Source organism: Aquarana catesbeiana, linkage group LG02 (assembly GCF_042186555.1).
Source record: "Aquarana catesbeiana isolate 2022-GZ linkage group LG02, ASM4218655v1, whole genome shotgun sequence".
Taxonomy (NCBI): Eukaryota; Metazoa; Chordata; class Amphibia; order Anura; family Ranidae; genus Aquarana; species Aquarana catesbeiana.
This window is the reverse complement of record NC_133325.1, coordinates 687,005,212-687,025,347: the sequence shown is the minus strand read 5'-3', so window position 1 is coordinate 687,025,347 and position 20,136 is coordinate 687,005,212. Positions and strand designations below refer to the sequence as shown.

Here is a 20,136-nt window from a genome sequence, read left to right as displayed (position 1 = left end):
AGTGTGGGTGGGAACACATGAGCGGGGACAGGGGGCCCCAGGATCTCCTATTGCCCGGGGGCCCCATGAGTTGTCAGTCCGCCCCTGGTTTGGACCCCAGTTCATAAAAAGGATATCAGGGAACTGGAGAAAGCGCAGAGAAGGGAAACCAAACTGATAAGAGGCATGCAGGAACTCGGCTATGAGGAAAAATTAGCTGAACTGCATTTATTCTCTCTTGAGAAGAGGAGATTAATATATAATCATCATGTATAAATACATAAGTGGTCTACAGTCAGGTCCATAAATATTGGGACATCGACACAATTCTAATCTTTTTGTCTCTATACACCACCACAATAGATTTGAAATGAAATGAACAAGATGTGCTTTAACTGCAGACTTTCAGCTTTAATTTGAGGGTATTTACATCCAAATCAGACGGTATTTACATCCAAATCAGGTGAACGGTGTAGGAATTACAACAGCTTGTATATGTGCCTCCCACTTTTTAAGGGAGCCAAACAACTACAGTTGATCCAGGGGATATCCAACTGCCTTTTGGGGGATCAGGAAGGATTTTTTTCCCCACTGGAGGAAATTGGATCATGCTTTACCAGGGGTTTTTTTTGCCTTCCTCTGGATCAACTTTGGGTATTGGATAGTGAATATTGAGGTTTTCGATTTGTGTGTGTGTTAATTTTTTCTCTCTGTTGGTTGAACTGGATAAGCTTGTCTTTTTTCAACCAGATTAACCAGATGTAACTACCTGCACCTAATACAGGCAAACATTTTTGCTAGTTTTGGTAACATTACCAACAGGGACGACAAATTCAGGTAGTTCTCACCATACCTCACAGATATACCCCACTCCAAACACTGGCATACCTCTGTACACCAGCTCACAGCTGGTCTTAATTACCGCCAGTTCCCTAATCTGCAAATTGGCAGTAATTCTTTAAGAATCTTTTGGGGTCATAGTCACAGTTTCTGCGATAAAGGGGAGAAGGCGGGACTTTAAATGAAGCGCGCTTTCGATAGTGAAGGGTCAAAAAAGAGATATTATTGTATAAAACATGATAAATATTCCATACAGATAGGTACATGGGTCACAAAAATTCATAATTTATTACATATATTTATATTATATCGGTATTACACATTGCATGTACAAGGGTTAGTGGTACATTTGTAATAAATATATCTAAGTTACATAGGTACTACACATTGTGTATACAGAAGCTCTACGCGTTTCGTGGAGTATTCATATCCACTCTTCAGGAGCGACAATGTTAACTGAAAATAAAACATATAATAAATTTTAGGGTCAAATGCTTGTAAAAAATGCTTGTAAAAAACAAATGAACCACTAACCCTTGTACATACAAATGAACCACTAACCCTTGTACATACAAATGAACCACTAACCCTTGTACATTCACAAATGAACCACTAACCCTTGTACATGCAATGTGTAATACCGATATAATATAAATATATGTAATAAATGATGAATTTTTGTGACCCATGTACCTATCTGTATGGAATATTTATCATGTTTTATACAATAATATCTCTTTTTTGACCGTTTACTATCGACTGCGCGCTTCATTTAAAGTCCCGACTTCTCCCCTTTATCGTATTGACAGGGATGGAGGCACGAGTCCCCGCCAAGTCTCTGCCTCATACAAAGTCCCAACTTCCCCCCATATTTGATAGTCACAGTTTCTTAACCACTTCATGCAAAACGACATACCTGTACGTCAGCACTTTGACGCTAAATACCGGGGGTTATGGCAGCAGCTAGCTGCCATGACCCCAGTATTTTCGTGAACGCCGTGCGTTTCTCTTTCAGATAAAAGTGGTCTCCGCGGTGGATTTGCCACAAGATCACTTTTAGCGTCGACGGGAGAGGTGCCCACCCACCTCCCACCGTGCTCCAGTAGCTCCGGTAGCGGCGGAGATGATCGCGTCCTCTCCCATGGATGCCTGGCTGCCGACTGAGGGGAAGATGGCCCCCGCTCAGCTCCATAGCATGGGAGGGTGGAAGCGACCTCAAACGCCACTTCCGCCCATAGCTCTTACAGGAGAATTTTTTTATTGCATTTTAGGTCTTTTTGTCCCCAGATCTCATATTTAAAAGGTCCTGTCATGCTTTTTTTCTATTACAAGGGATATTTACATTCCTTGTAATAAGAATAAAAGTGACCCGACATTTTTTTTTTAAAAAAGACAGTGTCAAAATAAAAAATGAAAAGTAAAATAAATAAGAAAAAAAAATATTTTTTTTTAAAAGCGGCCTGTCCCGACGAGCTTGCGCGCAGAAGCGAACGCGTATAAAAACAGTGTTCAAACCACACATGTAAGTTATCGCCGCGATTGTTAGAGTGAGAGCAATAATTCTAGCCCTAGACCTCCTCTGTAGCTCAAAACTGGTATCCTGTAGAAATTTTTAAACATCGCCTATGGAGATTTTTAAGGGTAAAAGTTTGTCGCCATTAATTTTCTAGCAAAAAAAAAAAAAAGATTTGTAAACAACAAGTATAAAAAAGAGGCTCGGTCCTTAAAGGGGTTGTAAACCCTCATGTTTTTGCTAATGTTGGACTGAATTGTGGTTATGGATCCACCTACTGCTATGTCCTGCCAATTGACAGCCAGATGAACCTGATGTGGAAGTAGTCTCTCAGTTCTGCATTAGGCTTTGCCCACCTCTGCTATGAAACTTGACCATGCACCTGTCAGTGTGATATGGGTGCAGTGGCTGGGGAGGGAGGTAGTGCACTGAGGAAGGAGTGTCCAGTATTGACATAAAGCTAAATGAATTAGCCGTAAGCACCAATGGAATTCCAAAGGGTATCTACAAACCTTTTATGAATTCCCCCTGAATATATGTCATGTATTTGGACACCTGATTTGACCAATATGCCACTTTACGTTTACCTATATTTATATATTTGCTCCGTAGGTATTACCCAAAGGAGAAGTTCTGCGGCGTAACACACTAAAACAATGTAAGGAAGAGGTCAGAATTCAGGTAAGGCTGATGTTTTGTAGAAAAGCTTTAACCCTTTTATAGGTGCAGCCAAAATAATAAAAGGAACAATCAGCACAAGGGACATAACACACAGTCAGTGGGATGTGTCCCTTGTGCTGATGCTTATTTTTTTTTTTAGTTAAAATCCTCTTCCATCCCCCCCCCACCACATTTTTACTATTTGTCCTGTGACCATTGCCACTGAAACAGAAAATGATGTTAAATCCAACATCCAAAACTCTCAATCTCAAAAACTTTTTTAGCAAATAAGTTTTGTCTGTACATCACTTTGGGGGCATTGCCCAGGAAGTGACCTGTCTGTTTCCACTCATTAAAGCGGAGCTTTGCTGAAAAGGGGAATTTCCACTTGTTTGCCTCTTGCCCACTTGTTTGCCTCCTCCAACTTTAACAACTGGCACTTTTTTTGGGGAGGCGCGGGTACCTGATTTTGACAGGTGCCCACTCCCACTTCTGCCTGGATCACCTAGGCCATCTGAGCGGAAGTTCACCCTCCTCTTTGCCCGTAGCCTTTTGAGACATATCACAGGTCCCAGAAGACTTCAGGACCATTCACAAAGAGCAGTGCGGCATGCACAGTGGGAAGCCGTTTTTCCTTTAATTAGGATGTTGGTGCCTGGACCTGAAGCCCAATGAAGAATTGTCTTGGGTGAGGACATCATGGGATCCCTGAACAGGTGAGTGTCCTTATATTAAAAGTCAGCAGCTATAGTGTTTGTAGCTGCTGACTTTTCATTTTTGGTGGGGAGACTGTAGCTTCTCTTTAAGACTGCCTGAGCTAGTTCTTGTCCATTCAGTGTATTATAAGAGGATGCTCAATACTGATGATCAAGACACACTGATTAAAGTGGAACTTCACTCTCTAAATCAACATTGATTATTTGTATTCCTCATGCTGATAGCATTAGTAAATAGATAGGAAAGTATATCATAATTACCTGTTTTACACTTTTTTTTTTTTTTTTTACATTTCTTTAGTTACTTCCTGGTTTCTTGCCTAGGGGATAGGGTCAACAACTTGGTTACTTTTTAAGTAACCCAGGAGTATTCAGGAAGTGAGAAGAGGAGGAGGGTTTTCTCAGCTAAGCACACTCTCCTGCATGCATGCCTGAGCTAAGACAGATGGATTCCAGGAAGTAAATGCTACATTAATTATTTGCCCTTAATCAAGATGGCCACGGGCAGAAATGCTAGGGGGGTTGTTTGACAAAGTGATTTCTAAACAAAATATAGCAAAGAGATCTGGATGGATATGAGAGTTTACTTTGAATATTAAAAATGAATTAAATAGTGTTTTTGGTTTGTGGTGCTCAGAGGCAGTGAAGATCCGCTTTAAAAAGTGAAAAGATGGCTGACTCAGGAGTGATGTGCTGCACCTGGACTCTGAATGTGGTAGATGTGCTGGGACAAGATTGTGGGCAAGTTTCAGGTAGACTGTCACTGGTTCCTTCCAATTAAAACTCTTTCCACTGTAATTTGCCACATGCTACTGGGGCATCCATCAGTCATGACTGAGGTATTGTGAGATACTGTAGGGTTGCTAGCCCTGGAGGCTGTGCAATCTACCCCCTTTTCTTGGGATATCTGCCAGTCCCATCCTGTGTATTCTGGGGTATGTTCCAGCCAATACTGGTGCCAGTGTGGTGTCTGACAGTCCTATCCTTTGTCACTGGGCTATTGGTTTATTGTAGGTGGTCTCATTGGTAGAACTAAGCTTTGCCACTGGGTATTTGTGTGAGACCTGAATGCTGCATGCACCAGCACTCTCCTAAGCAAGTGTCTCGCAAGACTTTGGTGGCCATTTTGGTCAAGGAACCTTATAAATACGAGAACCTACAACCTAGCGGCAAAAAAAATTGCCACGCTTTAAGTGAGTGGCTGGTGAGAGACAGGAACTTGCTTGTGAAGGATAGCACTCAGCGCTGGGCGAGGTTCCAGTCAAGCAGGGATAGTTAGGGAAAGGCTCCCTCATCACTTTATACACTCCAGTAATTGGTGCAGAAGCACGGAGCCAGTGCAGGCTGCTGAAAATTATGCCTCACGTCTACTAAAAGGGAACACTTCCCCCTGGCACTGAATCCACCCTCCATTGGGACTGTTTATTCATTGGACCATTGTATAACCATGCTAAGAACTTGTGTAACAGTTGTACTAATAAACCTGCTCAATATCAGTACAGAATATATCAGTGCAGCTTATACTGTCTGTGGGTGATTCCTTCCTTCCTAAAAAATCTCAACTTAGACCCCGCCTACATGCATTTTAAACATATTGTTATGGGGTCCATATGATTGTTATATTCCTAAATGTAGTGTACCACTCTGCATAAGTAATCTTAGAATTAAATTGCTACCAGGGTGGTGCCACAATTAAAGGGGTTGTAAAGGTTCACTTTTTTTTAAATATAAATAACAAACATCCCTATACTAACCTGCTCTGTGCAAGGGTTTTGCACATAGCAGCCCCGTTCCTCCTCTTCTGGGTGCCCCACCAGTGCTCTTGGCTCCACCCCTTTTTTGGGTGCCCCCACGGAAAGCCGCTTTCCATGGGGGCACCCGTGCGGGCTCGCTCCCCAGTCCCGCTGTTGCGTCCATTGACACGGACAGCAGGACTCGGCCCTGCTACTGTGTCACTGGATTTGATTGACAGCAGGGGGAGCCAATGGCTCCTGCGGCTATCAATCTGTCCAATGAGGACAGAGACAGCGGTTGGGGCCGCTGGGCTCATGCACATCTCTGTATCGGATGGGCTCAGGTGGAAAAAGAGGCGCTCTGGGGGGCAGCTGCAGCAAAGAATGCGTTAAGGTGAAAAACCTTGAGACTTTACAATCACTTTAAGCCTTTTTTTTGCTCACAGACCAGTTTTAGGTGTACTAATTCATGTACATTGCTATTTACATCCTTTAAAATCTTCCACCACCCCGATACACATGACCTGATGTTACTTAAAACTGAAAACAGCTTACATTGAAACTATACTGGTTATACAAGTTACTGATATATATATATATGACAAGTGCCTACCTTTTCTAACAGCGACAATTGAAACATCCATTTATTCAATGCCTGGGAGAGAGCTGGCAAGGACAACGTCACCTATTTATCAGTAAGTCGCCCTAACTCACACTACCACATACTGATACCCAAATCAATTAGCAAATAATAGAAAATCCACTTAGTGGCCACAAATACATAAAATCTGTTATAGAATTGTGTATTTTAAAACAATAGGAAGTGCTACCATACCCACAGGTCCAATAAAAGTTCTTTTTATAACACTTCAATCTGCTGGAGGAAGAGGTAAAAAGCTAATCAGGTGCAGAGAAAAGGTTTAGATAATAAAATCAAAAGTGTTTAAACTTTGTAAATCATCAGATATCATTAAAGCCCAATTGTACCCATTTAAATTGGCTAAATACATTCTAGTTGAATCCAAACTGTCTTACAGTTTGTATTATTTCTAAAGCAGACACAGCCTGAGTAGATAAGCCTGAACTCTACCAGCAGGCTGCAGAGTCAAACCCTTGCTCTCAGTGGGGGAGCAGTGGTCTTTTTGCGGAGGTTTGATACACCTCCAGACCTATAGATTAGCAATCAGCAAAGCTCATGTTCTCTGCTAACTAGAAAGTTTTAGGTCTGATGCACAAGAGTGAATGTTCAAGTGTCAGAGAGCAAGAGTTCCACTCTGCAGCATGATGACAGGGGTCAAGCTTTTCTACCCAGGCTGCGGCTGCTTTATTATGAAATCAAATTGTTCTTTCATCCACTGCTGTCAGAATACACTGATCAGTAGTTGCAGACTCTGATCGACAAAACGTTTCTAATATTCTCTCTGGACAGAAGTTGATCAAACAAACGACTTCTGTTGAATGGGTGTGGCTGCACACTGAACAGAATTCAGTTAAGTTCTGCTGATCCAGCCAAATTTCAATCTGTCCATGGCCAGGCTTTTTTCCTTTATTTTCATCTGATGATTCAGCCAGTAAGTCTGTTGTTATTTTGTTTTATTTCTATTCAAGATACCCCCATCTCCTTGGTGATGGTGGAAGTGACCTGGAGTTCATCACCTCATTGGAATTACTCCCTTTCACACTGTGGAATCTTTTATGTGTGGACTCAATATATGTTGATAGTTTTTGTTTCTGCTGTATATGTTTATTGCACGCTCTAGCGCGGTATAACCCCTTAAATGTATTTAAATTTGATAGTACTTCTAACCCCCCCTCCCCCCCCCAGATTAACAATGCTGCTGTCTGCTGTGCCCCCTGTGCTCCTCCTTTCAGAGCGGGGGCACGCTAATACAGGAGGTGTGTTACTGGTCAGATCATTAGGTGAAAACAGAGGGAAAAAAAAAGAAAACAAATGCAGCCACAACATCTAATGATTGGTAAGCTGCAATATATTACATTTTTGGTTTTGGGTTTAATGCCACTTCAACAGTTAGCCAGACTTAGAATTGGATGCGATTTAAAAACATTTTCAAAAACTGGATATACTGGGAGCCCTAGATAACATTCCAGTGATAAAAATTTCTGATCTGTTTTAATGTGCTTTCCTTTGTTTACTGCAGTGTGTAATTACTGCAGATACGGAGATCTCCATTCCTTATGGATGTCTATCAAGCAAACCGAAGAAGGCACAGTCCGGTTATTTGCAGCAGAACTGGTATCAGTGTTGGGTAAGATCAATAGACTGTGGTCACTGTGCACTGACACTGTTCTGATATCAACACACATAAAAATACATATGAATATAATCAGACTCATGGTAACTGTTGGCTCACATGTCCCATTTCTGTCCCTTCTCTACTTTTTTCCCATCCCTTTTTTTTTTTTTTATAACCTCTCTTCAATTAAATTTTTTAATTTTTTTTCTCTATATGGGTCTGGGCATTCAATCCAGTGTAACAACCTTTACTGTCTTTTGACAAGTAGAAAAATCTGGCAACACCTTAAGACCCCTTTCACACTGGGGCGGTTTGCAGGCGGTATTGTGCTAAAAATACCGCCTGCAAACCGCCCCTAAACAGCCTCCGCTGTTTGTTCAGTGTGAAAGCCCGAGGGCTTTCACACTGAATCGGTGCGCAGGCAGGACGGTGAAAAAAGTCCTGCAAACCGCTTTTTTGGAGCGGTGAAGGAGCGGTGTATTCACCGCTCCTTCACCGCTCCTGCCCATTGAAATCAATGGGACAGCGCGGCTATACCGCGGCAATGCCGCGGCTATAGCCGCGCTGTACGAGGGATTTTAACCCTTTTTCGCCCGCCAGCGGGGGTTAAAACCGCACCGCTAGCGGCCGAATACCGCTGCAAGAACGACGGTACAGCAGCGCTAAAAATAGCGCTGTTGTACCGCCGACGCCCCCACCGCCCCAGTGTGAAAGGGGCCTTAGATGTTAAATAATCTCACACAGGCAAGGAATTCTTAATTAAGAATGAAGTATTTGCCAAACTCTAAAGATTAGTAGGCTTGATCATGATTATCCTTTGCTGGCCTGCCAACTCGTGGTTGTATGTGAGCCCTGGTTCACACTGGAGCGTTTTGACATGCGATTTGACATGTCAAATCGGCGGCAATTGCCGTCAATCACACCGTCCTAATTTCTTGAGATGCCAAATCGATTTCAAAAAGTCATTTCTGTACTACTTTTTTGCGATTTCAGGCTGCGATTTACAAATTGAAATTGTGGCCAAAATGGGGACTGACATATGGGTTGAACTCGCACGGCTTCATTCCCGCAGCTCAGTGTGAACCTGGGCTGAAACAATTGACTTGTTTTGACCTCTGGGTTTTTTGTATTATTTAGTATTTAGTGTTATTTAGTATTTAGTATTATTATTTAGGCTGGGTTCACACTAGAGCATGGAGGGACAGCAGGAGTCCGGTGCGTCTCCATTCACCGCTGCAGGTCCAATTTCAGCCTGAATTTTGGGCTGAATTCGGACCTGAAATGGACCAAAAGACGCAAAGGAGAGAGCCAGTCTCCATAGAGAGCCGGTCACAATCTCCTGCTATGTGAATTAGATGCTGCGAAAGACACATCCAATTCACACTAGTGTGAACCCAGCCTTAGTATTTAGTATATTATTGTATTATTTAGTATTCATGAGTCCCAGACACATAGATTACACCTCCTGCATTTCTTCCCTTCTGCTTCTCCCTTTCTTTTTTCTCAGCATAGCCCTTTACGTTTTTGTCTCCTATTTTGGGAAATGTAATTACATCTTCTTTTTCTCTAAAACATGAATGAAAATGTTAAACCGGACAAGGCAGACAAAAGGTTTTTTGATCAGTTTGGGTATAGTGGGAGACGGTAACAACCTGTCTGTGTTCCATTTGTCTACTCATCCAGCTGTCAAAAAGACAGGAATTGCAGGGAAATCATATATATGAATATATACAGTACTGTGCAAAAGTTTTGAGCAGGTGTGAAGAAATGCTGTAAAGTAAGAATGCTTTCAAAAATATGTTTTAAGTGTTTATTTTTTATCAATTTACAAAATGCAAAGTGAGCAAACCGATGAAAAATCAAAATCAAATCAATAGTTGGTGTTGTTATGGAAATGATTAAGAGCTCCAATCGAGCCCAAGGTTATCTGCTGCTGTCTCTAATTTGAAAGTGTTGATATGCATGCATATAAAGTAAACACTCTGAGACACGCTCAGCTCCGTTACTTCTCACACTTCTAATTTATTCAAGGCGGTGCTAATGTTTTATACACACAAATACGTCATTGCTATGTTAGTCTAATAGGTACATCTCATTGGTTAAGATAGAAAAAGAAAATGGAGAATCTTCATAACGAGGTCTGGCTGTCCTTGGTTTTATCTTCAGTTCCGCGTTCTTCTGATGTGTGGGATGTAGGGGGTACCCGCCATTTTGAGAAAAACATAGGAACAGAGCTAATCTGTATACTTATATAATGAGTAAGGAGAAAAATATGTATACACATAAGAAAATAGACATTTTCAGATTATTATTATTATTTACACCACATTCCTTCACAATCCCCCCTAAAATGACTATTTTCTCTTTTCTGTCCCTAATACTAAAGGTCCCACTTTGGCCTGGCCCTTCTCCTCAGCAACTCTTTTAGGCTGTATATAGAATTGAGCAGCAACTGTTCACTTCCCTCCTCAATACAGCTGGAGAGGTGCAGTCAGGCGCTATCTATCCCTATAACCCTATAGGATTGTGAGATTATGGACAGGGAGTGACTGTAGAGGAGTGAAGGGTTTGTCATCTTCCATCATAAGGGGGTCTTCTTCTTCTTGGTGGAGAAATGTAGGTGTGCTATTGTCTACAGCCTTGCTCATTAACTTTTTACGAAAGGTAGAATACAGCATACAATCAGGGCTAAAAGAACCAGGATTATTAATACCCTTACCCGTATCTGGGCGAGCACCTTCTGCCACCCACTCATCCAGCTAAAAGATTGGTCCCATGGGTCTGTGATACCTGAGTTCTTCTTCAACTCCAATGACAGATCTTCTAATTTCTTTATAGCTAAAGTAACCTTACCATTTGGGCCAGTATTATCAGGAATGTATGTACAACAGGCTCCCGTTTTTTCCTATGATTTTACAAAACACCTCCTTTCCCAGCTAGCACCATGTCTAAGGCCATCCGGTCCTGGAATGTCATGTAGGAAGTGGGGGCTAACTGGTCAGCAATTCGCTGGAGGGCATCTTTAGAGTAATTTACAAATCTCTGTTGGTTATAATATGTGTAGTGTCAGGTCACCTAGAGGCTGGGTGACAGATGCACACCGTTGGGATCAGAAGTGCACCGCAAGGTAGTGGACCCTACGGCTGACTGCTGCGGCTTAAACCCTGGGAGGTTCAGGAATCAGGTCTACTGGATCACTGACACAAATCCCACTGGGAGCTAGAGCATAGATTCCCCAGGGCGCGGAGTCTAAGAGCCAGCAGGTGTTCACCAGAGCCTTTAATGGTAAGGATGGACTGCGCTGCAGTCTGGCTCCAGGTCGCGGCCCCCAGGGTCTCACAGCTCACGCTCTCGGTAGACTACAGGAGAAGAGGAAGGAGGCAGCAGGCTAGAACAACAAGGAAAGTAAGGTACAAGCCAAGGTCGGTAACAGGAATCAGATGTAGGAAACACAGCAAGTACACACAGAGGCTAACACACAGTGGTTGATCAGCACTGCTGGCTTGCAGTGCACAGGTTAATATAAGGTTCCCTGATAGGGCCTGGGGTGGGGCCATGCTTAGAGGAGAGGTTACAAAAGCAGTCAGGTGAGGGTCAGCTGGTCTCTAGAGATGAACACATGGAGACAGGTATGTTGATCGACAAACTCTATTGCATAACCATGACATGTAGTTAATCCAATCTACATTCTTGCTGACAGTTTTTATGGGGATCAAAGACTCAAAACCAGCTTTTACCTGATCCCTGGCTTTAAATTCATCAGGGACCCCCCTTGTAACCCTTATGACATGTATGTATACATGAGGATCAAAGCTTCCGGAGAGAGCTGCTCGCTTCCTCCTCTGACTGTGTGCTGGGTCAGTGTATGTATCAGGGGTATCTTTGGTTAGGATATGGGGGTTTTCTATTTTCATCTTTTTTTGTCTAATGCACTCTGTGGTCGCCCAGTCTGGCCCTGTGTTCCAACCCACTGGCCCCCACAGAAACCACAACTCTGTCCCCAGTAACTGTCTGTGTGGCATACATATATGTCCTTACCGTCAGGGATATCACTGTACCAATGGCATCACCATGAAGGGTCAAACGGACAAGGTACTATGTCACAGTAATCTAAGGTAAAGGTGGTCACATGTGTACCTGAAGAGTTACACCAAAACGTAATTATGTTATCATTTTTGTGATGGTCACCTCCTGGGCCCCTCCCCCCTAGATCAAACAGAAAAAGGATATGCAGCACCCGAAAACACGCTCTCCTGCAGTGATAAGCGTGCATTCAGGTGTTCTTCCTGGCCAACTTGACTGAGGTGGCTGTGGTCAGCAAAACTTGGAATGGACCATCATAACTTGGCTCAAGGATCTCCAGACAGTAGTTGGTGTGTTCCTGTATCTAATTCAGGATCTGGAATGGAAGAAAACACCTGGACATGCATTCAGGTTAATTCTCGTGATAATGTGGTTACATAATTAGTCAACACATCAGACTGCAACTGTAACTGTTGTGGAAAGTAACAACCAAGTCTGGGAGCTGAACCAAACAAAATTTCATAAGGGGATAGGGCATGTTTCCCCCGGGGGTGTGTCTGACACTGAACAGGGCAATGGGCTAACTGTCTGGCCAACTCATGTTAGTCTCTTGGGCCATCTTTAACATCCTGTTTTTAGTGTCCCATTCATCCTTTCTACCTTCCCGCTACTTTGAGGGTGGTATGGGGTGTGTAGTGCCAACTGAACCCCCAGTGCTGCCCAAATCTCTTTTGTAAGGGTTGCTGTTAGGGCTGGTCCCTGATCTCTCAATATCACCTCTGGGACCCCGAATCTACATACTATCTCACTCAGTAGTTTCTTAGCTGTGGTCCTGGCAGTCATGACCACTTCCACTAGGGCGTTTTCGAATCTGCCACTTCTTGGCACTTGAGAATGATCAATTTGCATCCTCTGGAATGGGGTATAGGGCTTTTGCCAGGTGCTTCTTCTGTGCTTCTTCTGTGCATCCTGGGTTACATTTGGTGCAGATAATGCATGATCTGCAGAAGTTGTCAGTCAGTGGAGTAACTCTTGGTGCAACACTTGTTGATAAGAGAGTTCATAAAAGTCTTTGTCAAGTGGGCAGCTCCATGTGCCCATTGCACCACAGCTGGGTACATACTCCTGGGTAGACAAGGCTTCTTGTTGCACTCGAATAGTCCATTTCTGAGAGTTGCTCCTCTCCGTTTCCAGCTTTCCTTCTTATCCGTACTTGTTGTTTTCTGTAGCTCTTTTAGATAAACTCTGTCCACTGGGAAAGTCTGTAAGGTAAGCACGGGGTGGTCTTCTTCTACCACCCTGCTGTCCACTTCCCGTGGACCACCAGCTGTCTGTTTGGCAGCTGAATTGGCTAGATGATTGCCTTAAGCTTCCTTTGAGTTCAGTTTGTCGTGTGCTTTTACTCATAATAGTCACTTGGGTTGTGAGAAGCAAGGCATCAATCAAGTTTTCACAGGTGTTCCTGCAGCCATCAGGAATCCTCTGTCCTAGATAACACCATTATCATGGGCAATGCTGAAAGCATATCTTGAGTCCATATGAATGTTGGCTCTTTTTCCCTCTGCCCATTTACATGCTGTAGTAAGTGCTTACAGCTCTGCCTCCTGTGTAGACATCACCGGTGGTAAGGCTTCAGCTTGTAGAACAGTGTTTTCAGTGGTGACCGCGTGTCCTGTGTGGTCATGGGGTGACAAGTCAAGACTCTACTCCTCCTCCTCCTTTCCCCCCTCGAGAAGTGGAAGAAGGGTGGTAGGGTTCAGTGTTTGACAACTGAATAGAGTAATGCTGTCCAGTAGGAGGGAACACAGGAGTCTCAAGTGTCTGGTAGTGGACAAGTGTTTCGGCTGGATCTTGGCTGAATATGGCAACAACGTCATGGGGAGCAAGCAGAACGAGGCAGTGTCCGAGGACCAAGTTCAAAGTTTTGTCAAGCAAGGCTTGTGTAGCAAATCCAGCTCGCAGACACAATAGGCCTCCTCTTGCTACCGCATCCAGCCGACAGGAATAATATCCTATGGGGCGTAGGCTGATGCCGTGTGATTGGGTGAGTACACCTGCAGCATGTCCCAGATGTTCGGATACAAAGAACTTGAGCGTTTTGTCGTAGGCTGGGAGCCCTAGCGCCGGGGGTGGCGCACTTAAAGGCTTCAAACTTTAGATATTTCTTCAGGAGACATCTGGAAGGGGTCTGATTGCAGAGCATCAGTAGGAAAGCTTCTGTAATCCATGCTCTGCACTAGGAAATTAGTCCAAGGAAAATGACAGGTGTTGAGCACCACTGCAATTTGGGCTTTGAGGCTCTGCAGCCCTGGTTGGCAAGATAGCACAACAGGCTTTCTGAGGTGACTTCAACAGGGGGTAAGTCAGCTGCACAAAGGAGAAGGTCATCAACATGTTGGAAGAGAATCACTTCCGGCTGTTCCTCTTGTCATGTGTCAAGGATGATAGCCATAGCTTTTGCAAACTGGCTTGGAAAGTTCTGTGCCCCTTGCAGCACAACTATTTAGGTATGTTGCCGTTTCTTTCCGTGGATGAATGCAAAAAGGTACCAGCAGGAGGGGTGAGGGTGGACACTGAAGAAAACGTTTGTAAGGTCCACCTCTGTGAGGTACTTTGCAGTCAAAGGCATCCACAGCAGGTACCTGGTTCTTCTTTAGGGGTTCTCTTCTTGGGGTTATTGTGGTTTCCAGGGCAATGATGCGCCCTCTTTTAGCTTGAGTGAAACTGGTGGCACCTTTAAGTGACCGTTGTCTTCCGGTCCTGTGGACCATAGGCACACAGGGATTCTGTCAAGTACTTCCTGCAGTATTGAACTTGAAGTTTTTGCTTCATTAAGTGTCATCAGGAGAGGCAGAGAACACAAAGCAGATTAGTCTTCTAAAGATAGGGGAGTATGTAACTTCATCCCCCCTTCAGGCGTGTCCTGATTGAGGCCTGTAGTCTGGACAACACATCAGCTCCTAGTAGATTCAAGGGACATGTAGAGGACACCACAAATCTGGCAAGCAAATCAGGAAGTGGACTGGAGCGGGGCACCCCATCCATTCCCACGCAGGAAACGTGTGTGTCTCTTTTCATAGTGGGAGAAACTCAGATCATCAAAGGCCTGTACGAGTTTAGCATGATACTTCTTCACAGACTCCCCTTTATCTTGGGTAATATCTTGGATTGTGGTGGTCTGATCTGTCAACTTCTCCTTTGGCCAGTCGTGGAGTTGTGCACAGAACTCCACGCCTGAGGTGTAGGAAGTGGCACTTGTCAGGCAGGCATCATTGAAGGCCATCTGCATGACTGGCCAAAAGACATATCCTGCTTTGATTTGGCATAGGCTGATCAAGTCTCTCCAGGCAGCTGAGTAAGTTTCTTGTATCTGCACTATCCTGTGGTAGAAGGGAATTGGCTGCTTCTCTGGGTCAGGCAGACTTGTCACTAAGGCCGCTGCTTTTGATAGAGTAAAAGCGACATACATCACTGGTGCCCCTTCTGGTAACCGAGACTGTTGTTGGGGCGGGGGCTGACAAGAGGCACTGTTCCTTATGGTTGCCAGCATGTGTTTGAGATCCTCTCGGAACTGTGAGTCCGGAGCCGGATTGGGGGTTAAATCAGTGGGTGGCCTTGCTGCCTGCTGTTGGGCTTCCCACTCAGACGCTTCTTCATCATTAACATATCCGGCCTGGGAATGTGGTGCTTCCGTATTGGGGAAGACAGGTGTGTGGTATAAACCATCTTGGTTTAAAACAGGGAGGGCTGGGTACAGGCTGTTTAAGCTTACTGGGTGTACCAAGATGGCCGCCGGCAGGAAGTGCACTGGGCTGGGTAGAAAGTGAAGGCATGGGTGCACTAAGATGGCCGCCGGGCTGAGTTGTCACAGTGGGTTGTGCTTGGGTGGTGAGAAAGGAGTGGTTGTTAGACGGAGGGCAGTGCTGTCCCTCCCCTCCTTTTGTTTCAAGTTCCAACATATCCTCAACTCTGTGATACACATACATAATACAATCGCCATCTTTCTTAACTTCCTTTATCCAATTTTCTTTATCACACAGGATTTTTCTCCCTGTTTCTTTAGCAACATAACTTTCGCCACTTCTTTCAACTTTGTTAACTATTTCAACATCTTCTTCTCTCCTTCTTTACAATCACATTCTTTTCTCTCTCTGTTTCTCGGCTAACGGCTTGAGAGGAGAATACGTACAACCAAGAGGTTAATATTCTTTCTCAGTGTTCTTTATCAACAAATTCTTTGGGTGGGGGCACATAAGACTGCGCTCCTAGGTTAATCTCAGAACAAGAACAAACACGTCAGGGGTAGTGAGGAGCAACGGCCCGCGACCCAACAGATCCCCCGGGCAGCCCCCCCTCCGACCTTAACCAGTCCCCAACCCCTCTCGTGTATAGCAAACAGTAAACCACAAATACACTCACGATAGGACATTACACCTGCCACTCTCTGAACCGTAAAGCCTCAGCAGGCTAAGATAACCACAAGGGCAGACCACCATGCAAAAATAAACCCGTTTATAGACGTTTTTTTTCCAGCTCTACACCAAGAGGCCGACAACTCGTCTTGGGGTAAGACTTCTGTAACACTTTCAGACTGCAAAGCCAGCAGCTGAGATAACCCTCAAAGGTTCGTTAAAACCCAGAGTAACCCGTCTATAAACGTTTGCTACAAGGGAAACAATCTCATTCCAGAGTCCAACAGCTTATCTGGAGATGAGACCACACATTCACACATGTAGCACTTTTAGACTGCTGAGTTTCGTAGCCCAAAGAATGGCAGACAGTGAACAAAAAATACAGTCAGCAGAAACCCATTGGCAGGTTCGTTAAAACAACCTCAGGCGAGGAGTTACCTGCCTCTAAGACAGTCTCAGCATACCGACAGAATCCAGCCGTCAACCGAAAGATAAGAAAGTCGTACAGTGGTAAGAATATAAATCAAACTTACCGGTACTGTTAGGGCTGCGCAAACCCCACTCTTATCAATCAATTAACACCCGAATGCTTGTCGCGGTATAGCTTCGACTGTAGCCTGAGGTCCCGGGTTTCAGCACCAGCTGTTATGGAAATGATTAAGAGCTCCAATCGAGCCCAAGGTTATCTGCTGCTGTCTCTAATTTGAAAGTGTTGATATGCATGCATATAAAGTAAACACTCTGAGACACGCTCAGCTCCGTTACTTCTCACACTTCTAATTTATTCAAGGCGGTGCTAATGTTTTATACACACAAATACGTCATTGCTATGTTAGTCTAATAGGTACATCTCATTGGTTAAGATAGAAAAAGAAAATGGAGAATCTTCATAACGAGGTCTGGCTGTCCTTGGTTTTATCTTCAGTTCCGCGTTCTTCTGATGTGTGGGATGTAGGGGGTACCCGCCATTTTGAGAAAAACATAGGAACAGAGCTAATCTGTATACTTATATAATGAGAAAGGAGAAAAATATGTATACACATAAGAAAATAGACATTTTCAGATTATTATTATTATTTACATCACATTCCTTCACAGTGTGACTACCCGTTGTCTTCAAAGAAGCATCCATTCTTCTAGGTACACTCGCACACATTTTTTGAAGGGGTAGTCACACCAAATATGAATAAAAATGAACTATTAACACTTTTATTTCTGAAAGCATTCTTAATTTACGGCGTTTTTCACACCTGCCTAAACCTTTTGCACAGTACTGTGTATATATATATATATATATATATATATATATATATATATATATATATATATATATATAGTATATTTTACTTTTTTACTATAGAATATTGTATTTAAAGGCCCATACTAGTGGGGAATATACTGTATATCTGCTATTAAAACGGTTAGAACCGATTTGTCCTCTCAATTTCAACAGCTGGCGGATAGTGAAGTTAAAGGGGTGTTCCACCCAAAAAAAAAAAAAAAAGAAAAGCCAGCAGCTACACATAGTGCAGCTGCTGGCTTTTAACAATAGGACACTTACAAAATAATCAAAACACTGCGCTTACTCAATTAAATAGCAGCTCACACGACAAACAAGGAGATTTGTAAAAGGTACAGGTGCATATATAGTGTAGCGCTAACTTAAATTACAAAGATTTTTAAATTGAAAAAAATGCATACACAAAAAAATGCATACACAAAAAACGCAAATGACTGTATATATCACAAATATTGATGTGATAGGCATCTAATAGGCATCTATAAAAACAAGACTTTGAAAAAGGGTAAAAGTCACAATAGGACACTTACCTGTCCTGGAGTCCAGCGATGTCGGCACCGCAGCTGATGTTTCCGTCAGCTGTCGGGTGCTGCTGACTCCATTGCGGGTAAGGGTACCTGGAAGTGTAGCCTTACGGCTTCACATCGGGAACCGTACTGTGCATGCGCGAGGCCCCGCACCTCTCTCCTACTGTCTGGGTGACAGGGAGAGGAGGAGGGAGGACGAGGGAGCCCCGCAGTGATGTCACGGGCCGTGGCCCGGTCTCCCGGAATTGGGAACAGGATACCTGTCAAAGACAGGTATCCTTTCCCCCCTCCCCCCCCTGAAAGTTGCCAATTGTGGCCCCAGAGGGGGAGAGGAGACAAATGAGCGGAAGTTCCACTTTTGGGTGGAACTCTGCTTTAAGGCAGCGGCTGCCTTTTCTGATTCCCCGACTCTGGATAACTTCAGCCAGCTTGCTGACACAGGAAGAGCATTGTCTCTGCATCTCACTTTGGCCACACATCTTAAAATATTCATTCCTTGGCCGTAAGGATCTTTGAGTCTGGGGATAAGAATGGCAAACTGCTGGATAATCTTGCAGCTGACTCTAAAACTCAGACAGTGGTATCTGAAATATGCTGCATGGATGGAACTATGGCCTCTGACCCTAACTGCATTCTGAGGGAATTCAGAACATACTATGATAAATTGTATAAAGCTGTCCCCTGTGTATTCGGTGCTGCTCTCCGGGAGTATCTTGAAGATTTTATAGTCGAGGAAATCAAGGCAGCTATCCACTCCTTTTCCCGGTGTTCTATCGATATGTGCCCTCCGTCGAAAAGTGCCCGCACATCACAGGAGGCATTTTTCGACAGGAGAGGGAATTTCACGGACACATTTAAAGGCTATTCACAGAGCGGAGGGGGACACCGTAGTTGTTACATTATGCCTCGCTGTTGCAGGGCGGCTTGTGGCTGTGTTGAAAGCCGGATTTTGTCTGTGTTGCAACCCGCTCTTAGACACAGGCAACAGGTGCTGATCAAGACACTAAAGCCGCCGTGCAACACTGACAAAAGGTGACCTTGAGTAGACTGAAACCCCTGCCCCGCAACAGCGAGGCACAATATTAGAACTACAGTGTCCCTCTGCTCTGTGAATAGCTTTTAATAGTGTCCGTGACATTTTCTCTCCCTTCGAAAAATGCCTCCTCTGATGTGTGCATGTGCCATGGTCACGTCACTCCAGTTGATCGCCAAATCAGCTGAAGTGTGGCTCCGTTCTGCGCATGCGCAGGCACTTTTCGACGGAGGGCACATATCGATAGAACACCGGCTGTAAAACGCTGAGTCAGGATGGTCTCCCTGGGGCCATGCACCTGTAATTACACCTAAATTCCTACAGCTCTATTCTGATTGTAAAAAGCAAATGTCCTTGCCTCCTTCAATGCACCAAGCCCATATTGTTCTCATCCTCAAACCTGGTATGGATTGGTCCCAATGTGCCTCCTACAGGCCAATCTCTTTACTCAATTAGGACTTAAAGATCCTAATGAAAAACTGGCTTTATTCCAGGGAAGTCGACCGATGTTAACCCATGAAGGGTTTTCATCCATCTGCAGTTGTCCTCTACTAGAGTGTTGGTGACATTAGATCTGGAGAAAGCTTTAGATTCTGTCGCCTGGCCCTACATGTTTTCTGTATTGGAGGCTATGGGGTTTGGTGCAGAGTTTCTTAAGTGGATTGAGATACTTTATAGATCTCTGACAGCTCAGATTAAATTGGGGGGTGATCTCTCATCTTCCCTTTCAGTAGTAGGAGGTACGAGGCAAGGTTGTCTGCTGTCCCCAGCCCTCTTTGCCCTGATGATGGAACTGTTGGCCTCGGCTCTTAGACGTTCATCCGCAGTAGTGGGTATCAGTGTTGGCACTCTGGAGGAAAAGTAAACTTTGTATACGGGTGACCTTATTTTATTTCTTAAAGACCCTGGACCCTCCCTCTAGAGGTGTTGCATATTCTCTCTGGTTTTTCTTCGGGTTGAAAGTAAACCTGGATAAATCACAGAGACAAAAGCGATTGGCTGGCCCAGCCCTTCCCTTCATATGGACAAATAACCTTGATATTTTTGTCTCTCCTTCTACCTCAGATTATTGTGCATTAAATTTGGCTCCATTGATACAAAGTATGAAAACTAGGTGGAGGGCCTAGTTGCATCTCCCTCTTTCC

General features: G+C 44.0%; 1 protein-coding gene across 1 annotated transcript in view; it reads left to right on the top strand.

Moving 5' to 3' along the window:
- RSKR (ribosomal protein S6 kinase related) overlaps positions 1-20,136 on the top strand; it is a 60,975-nt gene that overhangs the window by 15,132 nt on the left and 25,707 nt on the right. The window contains exons 4-6 of the mRNA XM_073616772.1: positions 2,945-3,013; positions 6,067-6,136; positions 7,601-7,708. Of these exons, the coding sequence (XP_073472873.1) occupies positions 2,945-3,013; positions 6,067-6,136; positions 7,601-7,708 (247 nt within the window). The remainder of the gene's footprint in view (positions 1-2,944; positions 3,014-6,066; positions 6,137-7,600; positions 7,709-20,136) is intronic.